Source organism: Pelodiscus sinensis, chromosome 1 (genome assembly GCF_049634645.1).
Source record: "Pelodiscus sinensis isolate JC-2024 chromosome 1, ASM4963464v1, whole genome shotgun sequence".
Taxonomy (NCBI): domain Eukaryota; kingdom Metazoa; phylum Chordata; order Testudines; family Trionychidae; genus Pelodiscus; species Pelodiscus sinensis.
Window position 1 is genome coordinate 228,200,292 of NC_134711.1, and position 25,217 is coordinate 228,225,508.

General features: G+C 45.0%; 1 protein-coding gene across 5 annotated transcripts in view; it reads right to left on the bottom strand.

Moving 5' to 3' along the window:
- Positions 1 to 12,958: 12,958 nt before the first annotated feature.
- VWA3B (von Willebrand factor A domain containing 3B) overlaps positions 12,959 to 25,217 on the bottom strand; it is a 107,371-nt gene continuing 95,112 nt past the window's right edge. For 4 of the 5 annotated variants that reach the window (XM_075916526.1, XM_006137418.4, XM_075916527.1 and 1 more), the window contains 4 exons: positions 23,328 to 23,465; positions 22,704 to 22,801; positions 14,412 to 14,644; positions 12,959 to 13,491 (listed from right to left, as the gene is read on the bottom strand). In XM_075916526.1, coding sequence (XP_075772641.1) covers positions 13,487 to 13,491; positions 14,412 to 14,644; positions 22,704 to 22,801; positions 23,328 to 23,465 — 474 coding nt within the window. In that variant the 3' untranslated portion in view covers positions 12,959 to 13,486. The remainder of the gene's footprint in view (positions 13,492 to 14,411; positions 14,645 to 22,703; positions 22,802 to 23,327; positions 23,466 to 25,217) is intronic. The other variant, XM_025178626.2, reaches the window with a different exon arrangement.

Genomic DNA, 25,217 nt, shown 5'->3' on the forward strand with positions numbered 1-25,217 from the left:
CACGTATACTTGCCAACAAATTTAAGAGACTGGGTGAATACAAGACAAGGACAGATGCATTAATGGGACAAGAAATGAAAAAGTGACTGTGCGTTAGGGTAAATAGTAGGCTAAAAATATTAAGATAAAAATGGAACAGAGAAATCATAATAGCTTGGAGAAAGGGAATTCCAGGGGAGGGAGAGAGAAGATGACAATATGCAGACTGAGTTCATGAGGAAGAGAATATACAATATATATGGCCCTGTTTTCAAAAGTGTTGAACTTCTGTAGCTCCCACTAAAGTCACTGGATCCAAACCTGCAGGAGCTCAGGACTTCTGAAACCAGGCTATTATATACACCGGGCCAGCACCTGGATATACACAAGGGACATTTACAAACATAAGCTAAGAGTCAGGAATCTGAAGCTCCTCTGTGTATTGCCATGAAAATACCAGTCAAGTGAGAACAATAATTGCACCCTGCAAAGGGGAAGGCATTTGATTGTATAGTGCAGGTTAAGGAATAATGCTTGTTGGTAAAATAGCAAAAGCTACTGCAAACACGCTGTTATCTTGCGCAAAATTGAAGACATGCTGTCAAAGCTATGTTCCCTTCAATGTATTCATTGACATCATATTATTTTCTTTACTCGGTGCACAGATTTTCCAGAAACCTACTAAAAACGTTATAAACAAGCCATCTGTCTCTTGCTACCTGAATCTGGACAGAAATGAGATTGGATAAACGTAACATTATAGTATCAACTGATCTATTTGATCCATGACACATCTACATTTTCCACTCTTTGGGTATGTCTGCACTACCCCCCTAGTTCGAACTAGGGGGGGTAATGTAGTCATACGGAGTTGCAAATGAAGCCCGGGATTTGAATTTCCCGGGCTTCATTTGCATAAAGCCGGCCGGCGTCATTTTTAAATGCCGGCTAGGTCGGACCCCGTGCCGCGCGGCTACACGCAGCACAGACTAGCTAGTTCGGATTAGGCTTCCTATCCGAACTAGCTGTACGCCTCGTGGAACATTCCACGAGGCGTCCAGCTAGTTCGGATAGGAAGCCTAATCCGAACTAGCTAGTCTGTGCCGCGTGTAGCTGCGCGGAACGGGGTCCGACCTAGCCGGCATTTAAAAATGACGCCGGCCGGCTTTATGCAAATGAAGCCCGGGAAATTCAAATCCCGGGCTTCATTTGCAACTCCGTATGACTACATTACCCCCCCCCTCCCCCAGTTCGAACTAGGGGGGTAGTGTAGACATACCCTTTGTGGGAAAACAGCTGACTACTGCTTTAACACACTTTTTCATAGATGAACAGAGAACTATGACAGGGTGAGGACATTTTTTGAGCCATTAGCCTATACACAAAATGCAGAGGCCTATCAATAGTGCTTTGCTATTCACAGCTGCACAGAAGGACAGGTCCAAGATGAGATGAACTGACATCATCTGCCAATTAAAGAAACCGTGACCAACAGATGGGAGCACTCTGCTTTATTCCAGTGACATTATCTAACTGCCAAATGGGCTATCTGGAAAACAAGAAAGGGAAATAAGTGTGTCCCTGTAAATATGAACACCTAATTGGGGGATATACACCCATCCACTAGCCTGCCAGTTGTCACAGCTTCCTTCTTGAACAGTTTCTTACATGCTTTCATCAGCTGGATTTGTTGTGGAAGAGGACATACAATTAGCCTTTTCAAAGGTCTCACAGCTTCTTCATATAGCTTTGCTACAGTACTTTAATTCCCACCCCATTACAAAATAAAAAGGAGCATTTCTACCTAACACATTCACTAATACCTCACCTATTGTATCATATAACTGCATTCAAACTAGGGATGTTAAGTAGTCAGCTATCGGATAAACAAATGCTTATTGAATAGTTGACAGAAAAATCATCATATTGAATGAAATCATGGTATCATTGAAGATTGGTGGGCATTTTACTTCAGACTTGAATGCCAGGATTTCAGCCATATTATCTACTATATATTTGAGAGAGGCTGTCTGTTTGTCTGTCCAAGAACTCCTCCTAAACAGTAAAAGCTAGAACCACAAAATTTGGTGTGCAGCTTCCTCTTACCATAGCTTAAAGCAAGGTAAGGGTTTGGTTGTGCCAGGACAATGGTATGTGCCTGGAATGGGACTGCTTCTCAGAAAACCAAACAGAAGAGAGACAGAATCACCAGGCTGGTGAAAGGGGCCCAGTTGAGGGTGTCCCACCCTCCCCAGTACTGCCCCAGCCCTGAGCTTCCCACCGCCCAGGTGCTCTTTAGTGAGGGAAGGGGGACTGAAGCTCCCTCCCCTAGTTCATATGTGAACATTACTGGCTGTTCCCCCTCATCATGGAGCAAGAGGAAAGTGCGCAGTTTGCTGCATTCCTAACTCTGGCTGGTGAGCGCAAGGGGCAGACGAATCTGGACTGCACCAGCCAGGGGACATGTATCTCTTCCATGAGTATGCCCACTGGAGCTGCAGCAACCATGGAGAGGCAATTCTCACTTGGCCCCAAGCTGCTGCAGTGAGATGGAGGTTGCAATAACAGAGGCGTAGGACATTATTCTTTAACTTATACAGGACTGTGATGGGGTTCACTCACCACTGTGGCACCTCCTTTCAGCTGTCCCAGGGATTAGCTCTGCTATCCAGTGTGCCCCTCCTGGCGCTCTCTCATCTGACATCACTTCTGCTTCTGGATCAATGTAGTTTCAATTACCGGGGCACGTCTACACTACAGAGAAGATTGAAGGTGCCACTATCGATCTTCCAATTCTAATTCCAATTGAATTAGCAGATCTAGTGAAGACACGCTAATTTGATGTGAGAGGAGCACTCTAGTCAATGCTGGTATTCTAGTTCCACAAGGAGTAAGGGAAGTCGAAGGGCTTCCTGCAGTGTGGATAGGCCAAAAGTTGAGTTAAGGTACTTCAGCTACATTAATTGCATAGCTGAAGTCAAAGCTGTGTATCTTAATTTCACCTTATCCCTTAGTGTAGACTTACCCATCGTGTCCTCTTCAGGACACAGCCTTCTGGCTGTATCATGCTCTGTTCTCCTCAGTTCTAAGGGATCTGCAGTCTGCGGTCCAGTCACTTCCCTCAGTGGCAACTGCAGCCAATTGTCTGTCCATTTCCTCCTTAGTGGGGAAGGGGAGAGAGTGAGGACCTGGGCCAGCCCACTACTCTAGGTCCTGCCCCAGGGATTCTGCAGCTGGCTGCCACTTACTGTGTCCCCTCCAACTCCTCAGTTCTCTTCTCTGGGTCACTTGTCCATGGTCACCAGCAACCTGTTTGGCCTGGTTTCAGGGCTGCAGCATGCAAATCTCCAAAGCCAAGGAGCTATCTTTTGCTTCCTTGCAGTCACTACTAGCAGCACTGCTCTGCCCAGGGTGCTGAAGCTCCTTCCTCTTGTTAGGAGCCTGATTTTCCCTCTTAAAGCTTCAGGCAGCTACTGATCTTGTTCTGCCCTTAAGTTCTTACATGGGCTTGCCAGGCCCTGACAGCCCCTCTCGAACTGGTTACCTCCTGCCTATGGTCCTCTTTAATTGGCTGCCTGCTGGATAGCCTCCCTATGGTTCTATTAATCCCTTATGCAGCAATGTGGAGCAAATGTCCCATCACAAGGACCACTCATGGAGTCCTTATTCATTCAAGTCAGCAGACATTTTCATGAGTAAGAACAGGCCTGGGCCACTGATTACTTGCAATCAGGGAACATTTAAGAACATTTTAACTAAAAATATGCTGGTTTGTAGACATTTCAAAATCCTCTAACAAGTTTGCTTTTATTACATTCATACAGTACTCAAAAGCAGTGGATGTATTAGGCTTCATCGAGCAGATTTTTCCAGTTGAATACATTTAACTTGCTAGATAAAGAAATTAAGAACTATAGTGTGCAACTCATGATACTTTTGAAGACTACTGCTGTAGCTCAAAATAAATTGTATACAGAGAAATGTATTTGTTGATCTTCTACAGAGATCGACATGCTAAGTTTATTGGAGAAAGTAAAGTATAAGCTACTGGCAAAAGGAAGATTTTTGCAGGGAGTTTTACAGAGAAGGAGTGTCTCTGGGTCTGATCCACTTCCTACTGAAATCAACTGGCTGCCCTGCAAATGTCAGCAAGGGATTATTCAGAAAAGTAGTCGATATGGCCATCGCACAAGTGGAATGTGCAGTGACTGTCTAAGATGGGTCCTTATTCTGAAGTCGGTAGGAGGTATGCAGTTCATAAACTACTTGGAGATATGTTGTGTGGAGATGGCTGTTCCCCTGTAGGGACCGGACATAGATAAATTCCTTGTCCTATCAATGTAGAACTCAAGGGCTTGTCTTGTGTCCAAAGTGTGTAGCATCGCTTCCCTGGGAGAACTGTGAGGTTCCGGATAATAAGTCGGTAAATAGATGGGTTCATTGCTATGGAAATTAGATATAACTTTGGGCAGGAATTTTGGATGAGGCCTGAGAATAACTTTATCCTTGGTTAAAAAAAACAGCATATGGCTGGTCTGCCATAACAGTTGCAATTTCACTGACCCTCTTGGCTGACGTGATCGGAACTATAAAGGTCACTTTCATCACCGGATGCTATTGACTGGCCATCCTTTATTATAGATTGGAGTTGGGGCCTCTTTTACTCCAGAAGATCATTTAAGACAGTGTTTCTTAAACTGGTGTGCCACGGAGAAGGGGAAGTTACTCACCAGGTGTAGTAACGATCGTTCTTCGAGATGTGTCCCCGTGGGTGCTCCACTCTAGGTGTCGGGCTCGTCCCGGCGCCGCTGATCGGAGGCTTTTCGTAGCCGTAACTGGCCGGACCGCGCATGCGCGGCAGGCTTCGCGCGGTTTCTTCAGTCACGCGGTCCGGCCCCCCCGCCAGTTCCTGTCACCGTCCGGAATCTGCAATGAAACAAAAACAGACCCGGAGCGGGGAGGAGGGCGGGACGTGGAGCACCCACGGGGACACATCTCGAAGAACGATCGTTACTACACCTGGTGAGTAACTTCCCCTTCTTCTTCGAGTGGTCCCCGTGGGTGCTCCACTCTAGGTGAGTACCAAGCAGTAACCCCCATGCGCACCGGGTCAGTGTTCCTCCGTAGAGGCTAGAACTGCGGACGCTACTGCTGCGTCCGAGGACCAACGTCGCACAATAGCATAATGATGAACAAAGGAGGTGCTAGAGGACCAGGTGGCTGCTCGGCAGATGTCGCTGAGAGGCACACCTCTAGCAAATGCAGTGGAGGTGGCCATTGCCCTAGTGGAATGCGCAGCAGGCTGAGAAGCGAGAGGTTTTCCCTTCAGTGAATGACAGGTTGTAATGCAAGCGGTAATCAACCTAGCTATGCGTTGACTGGAAAGAGGGTTGCCTTTAGAGCGCTGTGCTATGGACACAAGTAGTCTGTCCGTGCGTCTCCATGAGCGTGTTCTGTCTATATAAAACGCGAGTGCTCGTCGCACATCGAGCATGTGCAGCAAAGTTTCTGACGAAGAAGCATGCGGTCTAGGGTAGAAGGCAGTTAAAACTATGGGTTCATTAATATGAAAGGAAGTGTTGACCTTGGGGATGAACGCTGGGTGTAGACGTAAGGTCACTGTGGTCTTTGAAAAGGAAGTGTAGGGTGGACTCGCCATCAACGCCCCTAACTCGCTCACTCTTCGTGCGGAAGTGATAGCCAATAGGAATACTACTTTCATCGATAACATTCGAAGTGGTATTGATGCCAACGGTTCGAAGGGGGGATGCATAATTGCCCGTAGGACCAAATCGAGGTTCCAGGTTGGTGGAGGGGGCCTGTGGGGCGGATGCAGGTTCACTAGGCCTTTTAGAAACCTTTTAGTAATTTGGTGGGAAAAAATCGAAGTACCCTGCAGAGGTTCATGAAAGGCACTGATCGCTGCTAAATGAACTCTCAATGTAGCCATGGCCAGACCCAAGTCATGGAGGTGGAGGATATAGTCCAGGATGTGTTGTAGAGGGGAAGTAATAGGTTGTACGTTTATAGCTTGACACCATTGCTGGAACCTGTGCCATTTTGCCAGGTAAGATCTCCGAGTAGAAGTCTTTCTGCTACTCATAAGAATTGTTTTAACTCGCTGTGAACAAAGGTGCTCGTCTTGTCTGAGCCAGCTATGAACCACGCTGTGAGGTGAAGCGACTCGAGTCTGGGATGCAAGAGGGCTCCCTTCTGCTGGGACAACAAGTCTGGGTGAAGGGGGAGTGTCCACGGTGGGCGTATCGACAGCCTGTGCAACAGCGGGTACCACGGCTGTCTCGGCCATGCCGGAGCTATTAAGATGACCGTCGCTCGCTCGAGCATTATCTTCTCGAGAGCTCGCGGTATTAGGACCGTCGGGGGAAACGCGTAGAGGAGGGGTCCCGTCCAAGTCATTAGGAGAGCATCGCCCAGAGACCCTCTTCCGATCCCCCCTCTGGAACAGAACTGGGGACACTTGGCATTCTGCGTCGTGGCAAACAGGTCTAGTTTCGGAGTTCCCCATTTGCGAAAGATGTGTCGAAGAACGTCTGCCCTCATTTCCCACTCGTGATCTACTGGGAATTGTCTGCTTAACGAGTCCGCAATAACATTGCTGATGCCAGGTAAGTACGATGCCATGATGGTTACATCGTTCCTTATGCACCAGTTCCACAACCGTACTGCCTCCGCACAAAGGGAACGAGATTTGGCACCCCCTTGCCGGTTTATGTAGTACATCGCCGCTACATTGTCTGTGAGTATCCTGACCGCGGCATGCCTTATGCGTGGAAGAAAATGCTTGCATGCCAGGAAAATGGCCCGCAACTCTAGGAGATTGATGTGGTATGTGCTCTCTATGGTGGACCATTTGCCCTGAACGCGGTCGCTGTCCATGTGCGCTCCCCAGCCTATGAGAGATGCATCTGTTGTTATGAGCATAGAAGGCTGAGGACGACGGAACGGAACTCCGGAGAGGAGCGTCTCCGTGCGTTTCCACCAGCGTAGAGAGTCGTGAACGTGAGGCGGTGGAATAACTGCCTTGCGGATGCTGTCTTTCTGAGGCAAGTATACCTTCCGTAACCAGTGCTGAAGGTCCCTGAAGTGGAGTCTGGCGTGAGGAACCACGAAAGTGGTGGAAGCCATGTGGCCCAGGAGGCGGAGGCATGTATGCACAGACACGGTCGGAGCGATATCCAGGACTCTTATCAGATTCTGTATGGCCTGAAATCTGTCTAAAGGTAAGTATGCCCTTTCCGTGACCGAGTCTAGTACTGCGCCTATGAACTTTATAGTTTGCGTCGGGACAGTGGTCGACTTCTGCTCGTTTAATATCAGGCCGAGCGAATCGAACGTGTTTCTGGCCAACGAAACCATTTGTACGGTCTCCTGGTGCGTTGGGGCCTTTATGAGGCAGTCGTCCAAGTAGGGGAATATAAGGACGTGCTGCCGTCGTAGGTATGCTGCAACTACCGCCAGCGTTTTCGAGAAGACTCTGGGAGCTGCTGCGAGACCGAAGGGAAGAACTCTGTATTGGAAATGGTCGTTGAGCATTGCAAAGCGTAGAAAGCGTCTGTGTGCCGGGTGAATTGTAATGTGAAAATATGCGTCCTGCAAGTCGAGGGCCGCAAACCAATCGCCGCGAGTCAGAGACGGAATTATTGTTGCTAATGTCACCATCTTGAAACGCATTTTTCTCAGATAACGATTGAGAAGTCGCAAGTCGAGAATCGGTCTCCATCCTCCTGACTTCTTTTCTGTCAGAAAGTAACGGGAATAAAACCCTTTCCCCCAGAACTCTTTCGGGACTCTTTCTATGGCTCCTATGGCGAGCAAGCGTAGGACCTCCTGTCGCAAAAGAGTTTCGTGAGAGGGGTCCCTGAAAAGGGACGGGGTTGGTGGGTGGGAAGGGGGAATTGAAGTAAAGGGAATGGTGAAACCCGATTTCACTATGTCCAATACCCATTTGTCGGTGGTTATCGCGGCCCAACGATGATAATAGGGCCGAAGACGATGATGGAAGATGGGAGAGGTATTGGTAGTAATTGCGGTCGCGATTGGTACGATTGCGCCCTCGACAGACCCGTCAAACCTGTTGTTTGGTCTGCGGATGATTGTTCGCCCTGGAAGGTTGCGGGCGCCGGCGTTGTGGCCTCTGTTTGGATCGGGTGTGGTCAAACGGGCGGGGTTGTTGCCTCTGAAATTGGAAATCGTATCGCCTCTGGTATGGGAAGAATCTTCGACGGCGGAACGGTGGGACGTACATGCCCAGCATACGAAGGGTCATCCGGGAGTCCTTCCCGGTGTGAAGTAGTTCGTCCGTTTTGTCCGCAAACAATTTTAATTTGTCGAACGGGAGGTCTTCAACTTTCGCCTGAAGGTCTCTCGGAGCACCCGCCGCCGCCAGCCATGAAGCTCTACGCATGGATATCGCGGTGGCTATTGATCTCGCAGCCGTGTCCGCAACATCCATGGCTATCTGGAGACTGGCACGAGAGCAAGCGTATCCTTCCTGCACCACCGCGCGCAGAATGGCTTTATCCTCCTCGGAGGCATTCTGGGCCAGACCCGATAGCTTGGCTATGTTGTCAAACCCATGATTGGACAGTAGCGCTGCATAATTGGCAATGCGAAGAAGAAGGGTAGAGGATGAGTAGACCTTTCTACCAAATATGTCCAATTTCTTCGCTTCTTTCTCCGCTGTCGCATTCCTCGCCTGCGGGTTCTTAGCTCGATTCAGGGCTGCGTCCACTATCAATGAGTTCGGTTGGGGATGAGTAAAAAGAAACTCTAAGCCCTTAGAAGGTACAAAATATCTCTTCTCTACCCGTTTAGATGTGGGCGGGACAGAGGCTGGGGTGTGCCATATCTCTGAGGCTGGTTCAAGGATCGCCTCGTCAATCGGGAGCGCTGCTCTGGACTGTTGTTTGGGATGCAGGTTTTTAAGCAATTTGTAGTGCTTCATCTGAACGTCAGTCGCATGAACGTTCTGCGTGTCAGCTACCCGCTTAAACAGATCTTGGAACTCTCGACTGTCGTCCGGGGGTGAATCGTTCCCTTGAAACACCGCTTCGTCCGGAGAGGATGAGGCCACGTCCTGTGGAGATATCGCGTGTGAGGGGGCATCCTCATCTGAAATCTGGCCCTCCTCGGGATCCGATATCTGAGGAGGCGGCGAGGGAGCAGCCGCCCGAATTTTTGGGGTTTGAACCGAGCGTTGCGGGGAACCCACTGGTGACTGGTGCTCGTGCTGCGAGGTACGGCAGCGACAGGAATGAGGTGACCGAGACCTTGAGTAGGCATATGGGGAATAGTCCGGCTCTCGACGATGATAAGAGTAATCGGGAGACGGTCTCCTAGATGAATAGGGAACGCTGTACCTGCTTCCATATGACCTCGAAGGTGAGCGGGATGGTGAGCGAGATATAGGAGATCGCATCCCGAAGTGTGGAATGGGATGTCTGTAAACATGCGTGTAGTGTGGCCTCGAGTAGTGGTATGGAGAACGCGAGGCGTGATAGTACCGCGATTCCCTTGGCACATGATATCGCGGGGGGGAGGGAGACGGTGCCGGCGAGAACTTTGGAGATGGCGAAGGAGACGATCTTCGAGGAAGCGACTTTCTTTGAGCCTTCGTCGGTACCGGACCTTTATCAGGAGAGCGTCTGGAGACGCGATCGTCATCGTCTGAGAGTAGTATAGGAGAATGCGGTACCGACACTGATGGGGAGGGAAGCTGACTCTCCGGTGCCTTAGGGGAAACCGGGGTACTACGGACCGCCGGTTCCGTGACCCCTTTCTTAAGCGCATGCGGTGCCGCCCCCGACACCGAGGCATGGCTGTCGCTCGGCACCGCGTCAGGTGCCGCAGGCGTTAGGCGCGTCGGTGCCGTCTGGTTTGTCGGTGCCGATGGTTGAGCCGGTGCCGACTGCGGCGCCGTGGTATGTTTCCGCACCGGTGGTGCCAAGGTCTTATGGTCGGCCGGGTCTATAGGGTGCCGTTCTCGACTCATCGGTGCCGATTGCTGCCTGGTAGAGCTGGCGACAGTGGACGGTGCCGGCGCTGAAGACGACCGCCCCACTGATTTTCCTCTGTCTCGCTTGTGTTTCGCGGGTTTATACCCCACTCCAGAGGTACCCGGTTGGTCACCCTCGCTGATTCTAGATCGAGGGACCGCGGCCAGAGAGCGCGCTGGGGAGACTCGCTTAGATTTCTTTTGAGTCGACCCCATGCATGGTGGAGACGTCTTCTCAAGAGTTCGGGAAGACTCCCGTTGAGGCGCTTCAGAGGGCTGTAAAGCCTTATCAAACAAGATAAGCTTCAGCCTCATGTCTCTGTCTTTACGTGCCCTGGCCGTTAACTTCGAGCAATGGGCACATTTTCCCGGCACATGGGACTCTCCCAAGCAGCGTATGCACGCGTCGTGGCCATCTGACGCTGGCATGGGGTCCTTGCATCGAACACATTTCTTAAACCCCGGAGAGCCGGGCATGATATATATATATATATATATATATATATTCTTACAACAATAACGAATAATAGAGAAAAAACCGTAACTAACTATCTACTGAACTTCGAAATTTTTTTTTTTTTTTTTTTTTTTAAACGAACAAACGACTAACTAACTAACTAATTAACAATAAACTGTGGAAAACTTGTAATAATTTTAACGTTTATCTCTTAAGGATCTGTCTCTGAGGAGAGAATCTGAAGTCCGTCAGCAACCTAGGACGGTTGAAAGGAACTGGCGGGGGGGCCGGACCGCGTGACTGAAGAAACCGCGCGAAGCCTGCCGCGCATGCGCGGTCCGGCCAGTTACGGCTACGAAAAGCCTCCGATCAGCGGCGCCGGGACGAGCCCGACACCTAGAGTGGAGCACCCACGGGGACCACTCGAAGAAGAACAACAGAGTTCAAAATGGCCACCCTTAAAGGGACAGGTGACTCTTCCCCTTCCCCCCGACCCTATTTTTTTTTTTTTTGGCTCAATAACTTCCTCCCCCCCCTGCCATTTTTTCAATAACTTTTCCCCGGCCCCGTATCTCCCCCCAACAAAAAGTCTTTGGTGTTCCTCATAAAAAAAAATTATTGTTTGGTGTTCCTCTGTCTTAAAAAGTTTAAGAAACACTGATTTAAGAGCTCTTGAAGTCTAGTGTAATTCATGTGATCATAATTTGCAAGTAGTATAGTTCAATATAGGGAATGCAGGGTAGCAGAGCAGTACACTTTCTTTACCAAAAATGTCCAGCCACCTGTTCTCCTTGTCCTAGGGCATAGATTTAAATTGTGGTTGCCTTAACCGATGATGGATCAAGTCCATGACGAATGAGTTAGGCTGGGGTTGGGAGAAGAGAAAATCCATTCCCTTGGCCAGGACAAAATATTTTGTGATTAGTGGTAAGAATGAAGACTGGTGTCTGCCATATTGCCTCTGATGGTTCCATAAATGGCCTCATCAATTGGTAGAAATATTTTAGTGGATGTGGCAGGTTGTACGATTTTCAATAACTTGTAATGTTTTTCTTGTACCTCCTGCAGTACAATATCCTGGGACTGTGCCACGCATTAGAATACACTCTGAAATTGCTTCAGGTCATCTGCAGGGGGAAAGGAAGAGAAGAAAACAGCTTTGTCCAGAAATGAAGGTGACTGATGAACCAGAGATCGACTATCTGAATCTGAATGAGGCAAGTCATTATCCTCGTCTGCAGGCTCAGGTGAGTGCGGAAGGTGGGATGGGGAAGATTGTGTGGTGTGGCTGAAGAATGTGTTAGTGTAGGTGAGAAAAATATTCTCAGAAGAGCGTTGGTGCAGACTGGATTCCACAATTATATGAGTGGGGAGGTAAATTCATGCTTAGTGCCAGTGGTGTTGGTGCTGACGGCTGTGGTGTTCAGTGCCTCATGTGCATATTCTTCTGGGAAGCCGTCTTCGACTCCACTGCCACTGTATGTTTGGGTGCCAACTGATAGTGGGAATCGGAGTGTTGTGTCGGTGTCAGGGTATCCACTGGCACAGGTGGTGGCAGCATATCAGCTTTGGTGGGTGCCGGGCAAAAAGCAGTCCTCTTTGGCTCCAACTCCACCCTTTTTGTAGGTGCCATTCTCAGCTTTTCCACAGCGCCGGAGATAGACAGCACCAATGAATGCACGGCACAGGATGTTGAAGGCAGGGACCGTGCAAGAGAGGTCTGGGACTTACAGGAGTCCCTCGTAGGGGATGAGTTAGCCCTCTTGCGCGGAGTTGGTGGTTCAGAGGTTTTGCTGGGCTTGCACGGCTAAAGGAATCTCTCCCATAAGAGGTTTTTAAGCCTCATCTCCTGGTCCTTTCTCACTTTCATAGTCATGTTTTGACAGTGTGGCATTTCTGTGCCACATAGCTGTCGCTCAGACATTTTATGCAGAAAACATGCTTGTCAGATATGAGCATCGAGTATCTGCAGGAGTCACACTTCTAACCCTGGAATTTTGTAACTAAGAAGTTAATTAGTTATAATGAATGTATGTTATAGCAAAAAGTTTGGATTAAACTTAAACACAAGATGTAGGCCTCAGACATGCCAGGCAGGTATGCTAGTTTAGCTCCAGCTCTGTTTGATGTTAGCATGTTCTAATGTTAAAGTGATGGGATGGAATATTGTAATGCATAGTGATGTTAATATTAGATAAGGTCTTGTAATAGATAGAAAATCAATAGGAGTTTTGGCCTTTAAAATCTTATCTCTAGAAATTAATGGAATGATGCATTCATAGGACACAGCTCTGCAATCTTCACTCATGCTGACAAAAACTTACTCATGCAAGTAATTCCATTGATTTAATCGGGAACATTTGTCTAAACGCTCATTAGTATGAGTGAGTGTTGCAAACCTGGGGTCTGAATAAGCAGCACGTATGGGGCAGATGGTCAGCTGTTGTAAATTGCCAGTTTACACCATGTGAAGATCTGGCCCATGAGAAAAAATGATGCCAGGCAAATGGGGGTTTATTATTTATTAATTTATTTAAATAGAGTTAAAATAAATACTGGATGATGGGAATAAACTAGATGCAATACATCTGCCATTTAATAAAATATTTGACACTGACTCCTATATTTTTATTTGCAGATTTTCTTGGATATGATAATCACTATAATGTCCACTGAAAACTGAATACCTACAAACAAAGAGTAACAATATACAGCGATGTATCAATTTGAAGGAATACACGCAATGAAATCCTGTAGGGATCAGTGTAAGGACCAGTTTCATATAACATCTTTATTAAACGTATGAATATCAATAATTCTGCTGCACTCCCCTCCATTCTGAGACACAGGGGTATGTAAAAATAGTAATAAATGTGATGGTGCCATAAAAAGGGCACTCTGCAGCATGTTCCTCCTCACACCACCTAGAAGAATCTTCTTTAGAGGACTCAGGTGACCAAGACTCTGCAGATCTGGGTAAGGCATGGTTGGGTTGGGCCAAAGCAGTAGTCACTCTCCTCATATTCATCCCTCCTTCAACCTGCAGAGAATTAGTAACAGAAGAGGCTAATGGGATCTCATGTTCATTCATCTTCTATACACTGAAATACTGGTGAATTCAGTACACGGCTCCTAAGGAAGCTGTGTTTCTACAAGGAGGGTGAGAAACCTGGTCAGTATTGTAGTATCATGCTGCCTCAGTACCAGAGAAATGTAGGTAAATTAGATGGAATTGACATAAGAGCAACAAAAGATGAGTACGGATTTAATGATGACTGAGGAGTGAACATAATAAATAATGAGAGGATCTAAGTAAGCACCCAGGATGTAGATAAATTTGCTTAAAACTGATACAATGGGATGTAACTACAGGCTGAACCTCTCTAGTCCAGCACCCTCGAGACTTGACTGGTGCTGAACCAGAGAGTTTGCTGGACCATGGGAAGTTAATATTGTCTAGAAGCATTACCAACACTTACACTGCTTAGTGGTCTCTTAGAAGACATTTAGAGGTAAATTAGAGCTAAATAACAGCACAGAACACTGAGAGCCAGGACTGGTGGCTGTAAACAAACTATATGGGACCAAGAGAAACTTGGCCACATGCATGATAAGTGAACATCTGGCTTACTAAAATGATGCCAAACCATGGATGTTGCTGGACCAAAGAGTGACAGACTAGAGAGGTTCAATCTGTAGTATATGTGGACAAAATCAAGAAAGCAAGCACATCCTGACACTGACATTAGCTGGTCTGGGGAATCATCTCCCTGCGAAAATAATGTCAATTCCAACATTTGTAGCCTTGGAAACTAGACTGGACAAACCTCCTGAAAATATACTGTGGGGCCTTTTCTGTACTTGCAGGGGACTGGACTGAATGACCTAACAGGTCAGTTCCATTTCTACTATTTATGATTTTATTACTTTAATTAAATAATCTGTTCCCCACTTCTTTACCTTCAGTTTCCTCTTTGTCACTAGATTGTGAATTCCTTCCTTTGGTTTTCATTCCCCTCCTGGAGATAAATAAAAGATCATCAGAGTCTGAAGTCTTCTCCTTAGGGTGCTTTTTGCTTTCTGCTTTCCCTTTTTTCTTCTTTTTTCCCCCATCTTCATTCAATTTTTTTTCCCTTTCTGTTTCTTCTTCTAGAGATGAGTTCTGGGTGGATTTCTCAGCCTGTACATTTGGGCTAGAAATCAGAAGAGAAGATTCATTGATCTACATCTACGTTTGTGTGTGTAAATATGGTATATCATGCTATTTCAAAGTATTTATTGTCATTTTATTATTCTAACTTTGTATGACATCTTTCCCCACCACCAACCTCTCACAGTTTTGAAAAGCACCCATTGTGCTGACAGTAGCCTTGTGAAGTGGCCAGAGTTCAAATGTTTTCTGACTCAACCTAACCTGCAAAACACAAAGACAGTCCCTGGCCCAGACACTCCACATTCTAAGATGTAGACAACAGGATACAATACTTGTATGGGTGCTGAACATATGCACTGCATTGTCCACCTTGATGCCAGGCTCACTCTGTATGTACATTGTGTCTAGCACAATGTGGCCCTGGTCTCAGTTGCTACTAGTACTAATAGCGTCAAACTTCAATTGATTTTTGTTTATAAAAATAGTGTTACAAATTAACTCCTAATTAATTATACTCCAAACACTACAGAGTTTTCTAATCATAAATACAGGGATGGCCTATTAGAACATTCCAGATCTAAACAAACAACAGCTAAACGATCATAAAGATTTTACAAAGCAAAAAAAAACCAAAACAATTTATTTTCAAGTATTACTTTTGCATAGTATAATTAGCAAGCAAATGACAATACCAAGTAGTGATTTGAATAAGAACAAGCACATGCAAAGTAATCAGACTTTATACCTATTCTTTGTAGAGGAAGGAAGGAGACATCCTGTTCAGGTATCCATCATGAACCTACCTTACCCCACACATATCACAATCATCAAGTTTTAATGACAGACTCCACCTCTTTGTAAATAAGTCTCATATCACTGCAGCATGCACAGTAATAAAATACACTGAAAAGCAAAAACTTAACTCAACTTCTGAGACAGCATCATAGCTGTCTGATAGATGCATGGGAATCAATGACCTATATGATGAGCTGTTGGAAGAATGAGCACGAAGCTAAGCATCACGGTGCTGATCGTTTTAGAATGCCATACACAGCAAGTTTCAGCTAGGAACACATTCCATGGTTGACTAAAGTCCGTGAAAACAAATACTATAATGGAAATGTTGCCACAAGCTTTATTCAAGCAGTACAACTGGCACAGCTAGCATTAGCACTGATTAATGTGCAGTTAATGAAATACAACTGAATAATGATTTTGAAAGCACAGTTTCTCATAAAAGAGGAAAACTTTTAGGGCTGTCAACTGACATGCATTAATGCCTGCGATTAACGCAGTCCAGGATTAACGCGTTAAATTTTTTAATGTGTTAATCGAAGGCGTTAATGCTGCGCTGCCCCTTTGAAGTGCCGCTGCGGTGCTTCAAAAGGGCAGAGCGATGCAGAGCCCAGGATCAGCTGGGGACTCCTCAGTTGACCCTGGGCTCCCCTGCCCCTTTGAAAAGTGCAGAAGATGGTGTTTCAAAGGGACAGCTACCTCACAGCTGAGCTGGGGATCAGCTGTGCAGCAACTACCCCTTAGAAACGCCGCCTCCACGTGTTTGAAAGGAGCAATGGAACTTGGGGTCAGCCGGGGACTTCCCAGCTGATCCTGGGCTCCGCGCGACATTTCCCCAGAACCCGGGATCAGCTGGGGACTCCCCAGCTAACTTCGGGCTCCATGGCTGTCTCTTTGAAACGCCACCTTGGGGTTCAAAGCAGCAGCACTCCACAGCTGTGCGGTGCTGCCACTTTGAAGTACCCCTTGCCCCCTCTCCCTTTTGCTGCCTCTATCTGATAGAGGCAGCAAAGCTGGGTGGGGAGGGGGGGAGAAATTGACTAGGCCACTAGTCGACTGACTATCATAGAATCATAGGACTGGAAGGGACTCGAGAGGTCATTGAGTCCAATCCCCTGCCCTCATGGCAGGACCGAGTACTGACTAGACCATCCCTGATAGACATTTATCTAACCTACTCTTAAATATCTCCACAGATGGAGATTCCACAACCTCCCTGGGCAATTTATCCCAGTGTTTAACCACCCTGACAGTTAAGAATGTTTTCCTAATGTCCAACCTAAACCTCTCTTGCTGCAGTTTAAGCCCATTGCTTCTTGTTCTATCCTCAGAGGCCAGGAAGAACAAGTTTTCTCCTTCCTCCTTGTGACACCCTTTTAGATACCTGAAAACTACTATCATGTCCCCTCTCAGTCTTCTCTTTTCCAAACTAAACGAGCCCAATTCTTTCAGTCTTCCTTCATAGGTCATGTTCTCTAGACCTTTAATCATTTGTGTTGCTCTTCTCTGGACCTTCTCCAATTTCTCCACCTCTTTCTTGAAATGTGGTGCCCAGAATGGGACACAGTACTCCAAGTTAGGCCTAATCAGCACAGAGTAGAGCAGAAGAATGACTTCTCGTGTCTTGCTCACAACACTCCCGTTGATGCATCCCAGAATCATGGTGGTTGGTTTTTTTGCAACAGCGTCACACTCTTGACTCATATTTAGCTTGTGATCCACTATGACCTCTAGATCCCTTTCTGCAGTACTCCCTCCTAGACAGTCGCTTCCCATTCTGTATGTGTGAAACTGATTGATTGTTCCTTCCTAAGTGGAGCACTTTGCATTTGTCCTTATTAAACTTCATCCTATTTACCTCAGACCATTTCTCTAGTTTGTCCAGATCATTTTGAATTATGACCCTATCCTCCAAAGCAGTTGCAACCCCTCCCAGCTTGGTATCATCTGCAGACTTAATAAGGATACTCTCTATGCCAATATGTTGATGAAGATATTGAATAGACCTCTGTGGAACCCCACTTGTTACTCCTTTCCAGCAGGATTGTGAACCATTAATAACTACTCTCTGGGAACGGTTATCCAACCAGTTATGTACCCACCTTGTAGTAGCCCCATCTAAGTTGTATTTGCCTAATTTATTGATAAGAATATCATGCAAGACCATATCAAATGCCTTACTAAAAAGTCTAGGTATACCACGTCCACTGCTTCTCCCTTATCCACAAGACTCATTATCCTATCAAAGAAAGCTATCAGATTGGTTTGACATGATTTATTCTTTACAAATCCATGTTGTCTGTCACCTTATTATCTTCCAAGTGTTTGCAGATGATTTCCTTAATTACTTGCTGCATGATCTTTCCTGGCACAGAAGTTAAACTGACTGGTCTGTACTTTCCTGGGTTGTTTTTATTTCCCTTTTTATAGATGGGCACAATATTTTCCCTTTTCTAATCTTCTGGAATCTCTCCTTTCTTCTATGATTTTCCAAAGATGATAGCTAAAGGCTCAGATACCTCCTTTATCAGCTCCTTAAGTATTCTAGGATGCACTTCATGAGGCCGTGGTGACTTGCAGACATCTAACTTTTCTAAGTGATTTTTAACTTGTTCTTTTTTTATTTTATCTTCTAAACCTACCTCTTTCCCACTAGCATTCACTATGTCAGGCATCCCTTCATCAGACTTCTCGGTGAAGACAGAAACAAAGAAGTCATTAAGCATATCTGCCATTTCCAAGTTTCCTGTTACCGTTTCCCCATCCTCACTGATCAATGGGCCTACCCTGTCCTTAGTCTTCCTCTTGCTTCTAATATATTTATAGAATGTCTTCTTGTTTCCCTTTATGCCTGTAGCTAGTCTGAGCTAGTTTTGTGCCTTTTCCTTTCTGTGCCTCTGCCTTTGTACGTTTTGTGCATTTGCTTATTGAATAGTCAACTAGTCTTTAACTTCCCTACCTGGGATCAGCTGGAGTACCCAGCTGATTCCCCAGCTCCGCGTTGTACTGCCCCTTTGAAGCATGGGAGCAATGCATCAAAGGGGCAGCGCAACGCATATCTAGGGATCAGCTGGCCACTCCAGCTGATCCCGGGCTCCTAATGTGCTGCCCCTTGGAGGTGCCCAGGGTGACATTTCCAAGAGGCAGCACAACGCAGAGCATGGGATCAACTGGGCACTCCAGCTAATTTCAGGCTCCATGTTGTGTTGCCCCTTTGATGCGCCACCGCGGTGCTTCAAAGGGGCAGCACTTCATGGAGCCCGGGGTCAACTGGGGACTCTAGCTGATCCCAGGCTCCATGCAGCGCTGCCATGTTGAAATGTCACAGCGGCATTTCAAAGGGGAGGAGTACACAATTAATCGCATGATTAATCGTATTTACATTTTTAATTGCGGGACTAATCGCAATTAAATTTTTTAATCGCTTGACAGCCCTAAAAACATTCCTTAGACACTGTGTGCTACACTACATAATTGTGTTCATCTGAGGCCACCTTCTCTCACCTTATAAAACACAAAAAAACAGGACTATGTAGCACTTTAAAGACTAACAAGATGGTTTATTAGGTGATAAGCTTTCGTGGGCCAGACCCATTTCCTCAGATCAAATAGTGGAAGAAAACTGTCACAACCAGATATACCAAAGGATACAATTTAAAAAAATGAACACATATGAAAAGGACAAATCAAAGTTCAGAACAGAAGGGGGAGGGTGTGGGGGAAAGGTAAATGTCTGTGAGTTAATGATATTAGAGGTGATAATTGGGGAAGCTATCTTTGTAATGGGTAAGATAATTAATGTCTTTGTTTAAGCTTAGGCGTAAAGTGTCGAATTTAAGCATGAATGACAGTTCAGAGGATTCTCTTTCAAGTGTAGTTTTAAAAGGTTTTTGAAGCACGATGCAGGTAATCAAGTCGTTGAGACAATGTCCTTTCTGGTTGAAATGGCAAGAAACTGTTTTTTCTTTGTGATCCTATCTAATATCTGTTTTGTGGGCATTGATCCTTTGGCGAAGTGTCTGAGACGTTTGTCCAATGTACATAGCAGACGGACACTTTCGGCACGATAGCATAAATTATATTTCTGGATGAGCAGGAATATGTGTTCTTGATCTTATAACTCACCTGGTTAGGTCCAATAATGGTATCAGCAGAGTGAATATGTGGACAAAGCTGGCAACGTGGTTTGTTGCAAAGGAAGGTACCAGGGTTGGTATTAGTGTGGTATGTCCTGTGGTTGTTGGTAAGAATCATCTTGAGGTTAGGTGGTTGTCTCAGACACTTTGCCAAAGAATCAATGCCAATGGACATATTTAGTTACACACTGCACAAATTTAGTGTTTTCACTACAACTGTTTTCCTGGAAAGTTCCACTTTTTGTCAAGGAATAACCCAATTTTACCAGTATTTGTATGTAACAACAGCAAATCAATTTGTCAGTAAAGTATATGTTTAAAGATGGAATGTAAAACTGATAAAGTACTCAGTTAAGAAACAAAGCATGTAAAATGAAGTTATATTTATTTGCTTATGTATTTAATCATATTTTTGTAATCAGAATCTTCAGTTAGAATATAATCTTATGAGTCTCAGTAGACACATGGAAAGGTTTCCACTTTCTTAAGTGTGGCTATTTTTGATCCAGCTCTACAACTCACTTGTCTGTTGTTATTTGGCTATGTGTGCTTAAGAAGTAGAATATCTTGTCCCTTAGCTTAGGTGTATGGACAGAAGCCTGATTACCATCTGTGATACAGCAGGGGGTAGTAGGAGAGTGGGAGAGGAGATATTTATAAGTCCTAGGCTAATTAAGGCATGGTTCTTTTTATACTAGGGAAGGTTACTGCAGGTTAATTGAAGCACCTGTAGCAAATTAAGACCATGTCAAGAACCTATTAAAAAACGCTTGTCCTAGACATATGGTGTCCAACACACTAGCCACATGGCTATTTGGCCAGTTGAGTGTGGCTTGTTGGCTTGAACAATGTGGCTATTTAGCTGGTTGACAGTGGCTAGTTCTCTATAGCAGTAGCCACTATAGTGGCTATTGCTTCAGATCTGGTTGGACACCATAGTCCTAGACCAGAGGTCCCCAACACAGTGCCCGTGGGTGCCATGCCATGCCCGTGGGTGCCCGTGGGTGCCTAGTGACCAGGGCTGGCCTGAGCCATTCTTGAGCCCCAGGTGCATGTGTAGCACCGCTCCTGGGCGTGTGGTGAATGCGTGGTCCCCCCCTTCCTCCCCAGGATGCCCGGCAGCCCCAAAACGTTGGGGACCACTGCTAGACTATGAGGGTACACCTACACAGCAGATTTAAAGCTGAATTAAGCTACTCAACTTCAGCTACAACAACTGAGTAGCTTAAGTTGAAATAGCTTAATCTGGCTTTTGGCGCGGTCTACACAGGAAGTCGAAAGAAGAACACTCTTCCTTCGACTTTCCTTACTCCTCCTAAAATGAGGGTTACCATGAATTGGAGTAAAAAGTCCTCCAGCTCGACATTATTTCAAAATAACAGCTTGTAGTGTAGACACATTCTGTGTTATTTTTGAATAACATCAATTATTCTGAAATAATACTTCTGTGTAGATGTTAGATTGCTGTCTGCCATGGCCAGGAGGCTTGGGCCAGAAACTGCTATATAGCTTCCTTTGCATCTGACGCAGCAAGTCAGGGTGGCCTCACTCTGAGCTTGACAAAGAGGAATCTCTGGAATAGGAACTAGAGAACTTTCTACCCTTGGAGGCAGGCTTGTAGATTTTCTTAGGTTGCTCTGATTTAGGAGGCAAATTATTTGATTGTCTGCAATGATGGACACCACTATACCATGTTTGCCCCCAAACAATAATTGGATTGATTTGAATAGACATCTGCTGTCGGGAGCTTGAGCCAAAGTTAGCGTGCATTTGAACCACAGAACTAGTTGCCAGGACTTTTGCCCAAAGAAGAGCTCAGTGTAGCTCAAAAGCTTGTGTCTTTCATCAACAGAAGTTGGTCTAATAAATTATTACCTCACTCACTTTTTTACCTGCTATGGATTTTATTCTCAGGCTTGTGAAATCCATAGATCGGTCCACTACAAGTTCAGTAGCCAAGGATAAAATCTTTAATATTGATTTGAGTTTATTACAGTTGTACAAGGTCCACATTTTTTAGGTCAGCACAGTGAGACTTGTGGGCCTGTCAATTGGTAGTGAGACCTGAGGGCAGCTCAAGGCAATTCAAAGTCCATCTAAGAGGAACATTTATCTTTTTTTATTTATGGAGCCTTTGGGGAAGAAATCCCCCTTGGCATGGTAATGTCACTGTGGCCTTGACCAGAGAGGAAAAAAGAGCTCTATGTAAAATTAGGGATTACTGACTGAGCCTTTTCCCCTCTCTGGGTGTTTGCCATTCCACCCTAAATAATTTCTTCAAAGGAATGAAGGGGAATGGCAGATTCTGTCCTGGTTTTGGGTAGGAAGTATTAACTCTTTGATTGTCTGGTTTCTCCTCTTTCTCTGGATTTTGATGGGAGTCATCACTTTCTTCCTGATGGCTTCAGATATGTTTGGGAGAAAGAATCTCTTCTGCTTCGCTGATCAGGTTTACTATATTGCACAGAGCGTTCGTGTTCCCCCTTCTTCGGAGCTGGGAGAGTAGGAGCCACTGCCTCAATGCTGAAAGCCCAGAACAGGGTTTCTGCCACACAACACACAGACTGCTAATAAACTCTGAAATCTACTAGTTAATTGTTCATGGCTCAATCTATATAAAAGCCAAACAGAAACCCAAATGTATTGGAAACCAAAATAAATTCAGGTTCTATTCAAATCAGAAAACATCAGCGGAGGTTAGGTCGCCCTTTCCAAACCATTCCCCAGACTAAAGACCAATAAGACAGTATTCTAAACATATGTCATAACTTGAAGTACTAGTTTATATGAGAAAACAGCTCCATGACTAACACTATCTCCAACCCAACTTTCCTCACTTTGGAATTTTCTGTTCTTCAGAACCAAACTAGCACCTCCCACCAGTCCTTCCAAAACTATATGGTGCAGCTCCCTACCAGGGACCAAAGTCATGAAGCAGACAATTAATATCCTTCACATCCAAACACCTAATGGATCAGACACAGTGATGTGTCAAGGACCATAAACCTGACCTGAATGAACCCTGTTCTAGTCTAAAAAGCCACTTGTTATCATATTAAATATGGAAAATCTAAAGCAAAAGTGAATACAAAATATGTTTCTCTGCTGCCCTATAATTTAGGATTCACACAACAGAAAGTTTATATATTTCAGTGCAAGCATACTCACAGCAGGCAATCCACCATATGAGCCATTCTTATATAACGGCAGGAACAGGCATACTTTGTTTGGCTGATTTTTATAAGTCCACTTCGTATACAGTGTGTCTGCAATAGTACAATCAAATTCATTCAGTTTAGATCAGAGACTTATAAACCCCAGAAACAGCAGCCAAGAATAAAGGAACACAAAAAATAGACACTTTAGTGCAACTGTAAGCAGCATCTGAAAAACCAAGATGACAATTTTCTACTGATAAGTTCAATTTCTTTATAATACAGAATGATAATAATCATCCACAAACAAAGGTAATAAAACACACTTAAATAGTTTTCTTTTATCCAATAAAAAAAATCCTTATTCTGTACATTTGTAGTATGAAGCTTGTGAAAGCCAATACATGGTTCATGGAGAGTAGAGTAATGTTTAATTTAAGGATAAATTATTCTATGGTAATGATCAGTTTGTCAATTATGTTGGTCCATTTCTTGGCTCTGAAATTTGATATGATTTTGGTCAGCTAAGAGGGTAAATGGAGCACTGTGCTCTTGAGCCAGGCCAGTTATATCTGCCTCATAAAAAAATGATAATAATTCCATGGAAAAGTTCATGTCTGTTCACAGGTCAACTTACCTTCCTATTGTTGTACTTCAAAACTGTGTAGAGTTTATCATCTGCTTCAACTCTTTTTGGTGTTGCTATGACAATAGCAGGTAGATAATAATCATTTCCAGTTTGTCCCCCAGTTCTGGCGAATACATAGTCTCCAACCTATATGCCAGAAAAGAATTAGGTTCTTCATGGCACACCAGTTTTAAATGATGGGTTTGACTATATAAAACAATATACTAATCCATTTTAGTGGGTTAATATGGAACTGAAGTGGAAAAAACAAAGGTAGCAATGACACCATGTGCTGATTTCTTTCAACTCCCACTAGATAAGCATCTCACAGGGATCATGCAATAAATCAGCATCTTATGGAAAAGTCCTAAAGAGTTTCAGAGGGATCAAGCTAATAGATTGCTATAAAAATTATTCTAACTTTTAATCCCTTAGAATTTAATATAGAAAGCTTTTTGTTTACATATTGGAAACATCATATGGAATTCTATGGCAGGAATATAATTTTAATTTAATTATACAATATTACTTTTGAAAACCTATATAAAGACTATAATTTTCTATTAAATTTTACAGGACACTTCCAAAATTGGATTCGCCTGACAGAATACAGATAAATATTATTAATATCAGCAGGAGATACTTACATAGTGCAAGGAAATAATTAAGTCTTTGGTCTTAATTGTAACCAAGACAGGGTAGATCATTGCTTTTTGTACCCAACATGCTTGTCTCTCTTAAAATAAGCCCCATTTGAAAGAAAAATTGTGATAACAGATGATTAGCTAGCTAACTTAAATACAGAAATGAAATATGATTTTTTATTATTTTGTTTAGGGTTAGTAAAAGTGCTTATGTTGGATTAAGCATATACTATGAAAAATGAATAGCTAGAACCTGATGTATGTTATAGTGTAACAAGTCCTGTTAGGTTCCTATGCTCTGAGTGTAACGTAATTATGTGTATTGTTTAGAAACCATAAGACCACTTGTGCTGAATGAACTGCCAAAAAATACACTATTTTAGATTGAAATCATTTGTATTTCTGCTGTACAAATATGTGTGATTGTAAAGAGCAACAATTCTAAACTATCACATATCATAACAAGTGACAAACATGAGACATACTGGAAATACAGTAAACTTCTGATAATCAGGCACCTTTAGGACTCAGGGGGTGCTGGATTATCAGATATACCGGACTATCGGAAGGGAGGGCTATGAAGGGTCTGGGGTGGGGTGGGGTGGGGTGGGGCGGATGGGGAGGGCAGAACTGAGAGACCAACCCGGCAGCACCCCAGCTGCTCTGCCCCAGGCATCCCCAAGTCAGTTGCTGCTGAAACTGACCAGCAGCTGACTTGGGGAAGCCCAGGGCAGAGCAGTTGGGGTACTGCCAGGTTGGTCCCGTAGCGCCTCCCCTCAGCACTGCAGAACCAACCTGGCAGAACCCCAGCTGTTCTGCCCCAGACTTCCCGAAGTCAGTTGCTTCTGAAACTGACCAGCGGCTGACTTCGGGAAGCCTGGGGCAGAGCAGCTGGGGTGCTGCCGGGTTGGTCCCGCAGCACCGAGGGGCGGCGCTATGGGACCAACCTGACAACACCCCAGCTGCTCTGCCCCAGGCGTCCCCAGTCAGCCACTGCTAAAACTGACCAGCGGCTGACTCGGAGAAGCCCGGGGAAGAGCAGCTCCAATTGTCCGGCTTCCTGGAGCACTTTCAGATTCCAGGTGGTGCCGGACTATCAGGAGTGCCTGACCACTGGATGCTGGGCAACTGGAGTTTTACTGTATCATGGAACTACAGGAAATTTCACTATGAATAGAGAATTTTCTTTAATATTGATAAATTTATCCAAAATACAGAAATGACCAAACTGTATCTGATCATTGTGCTTATGAGT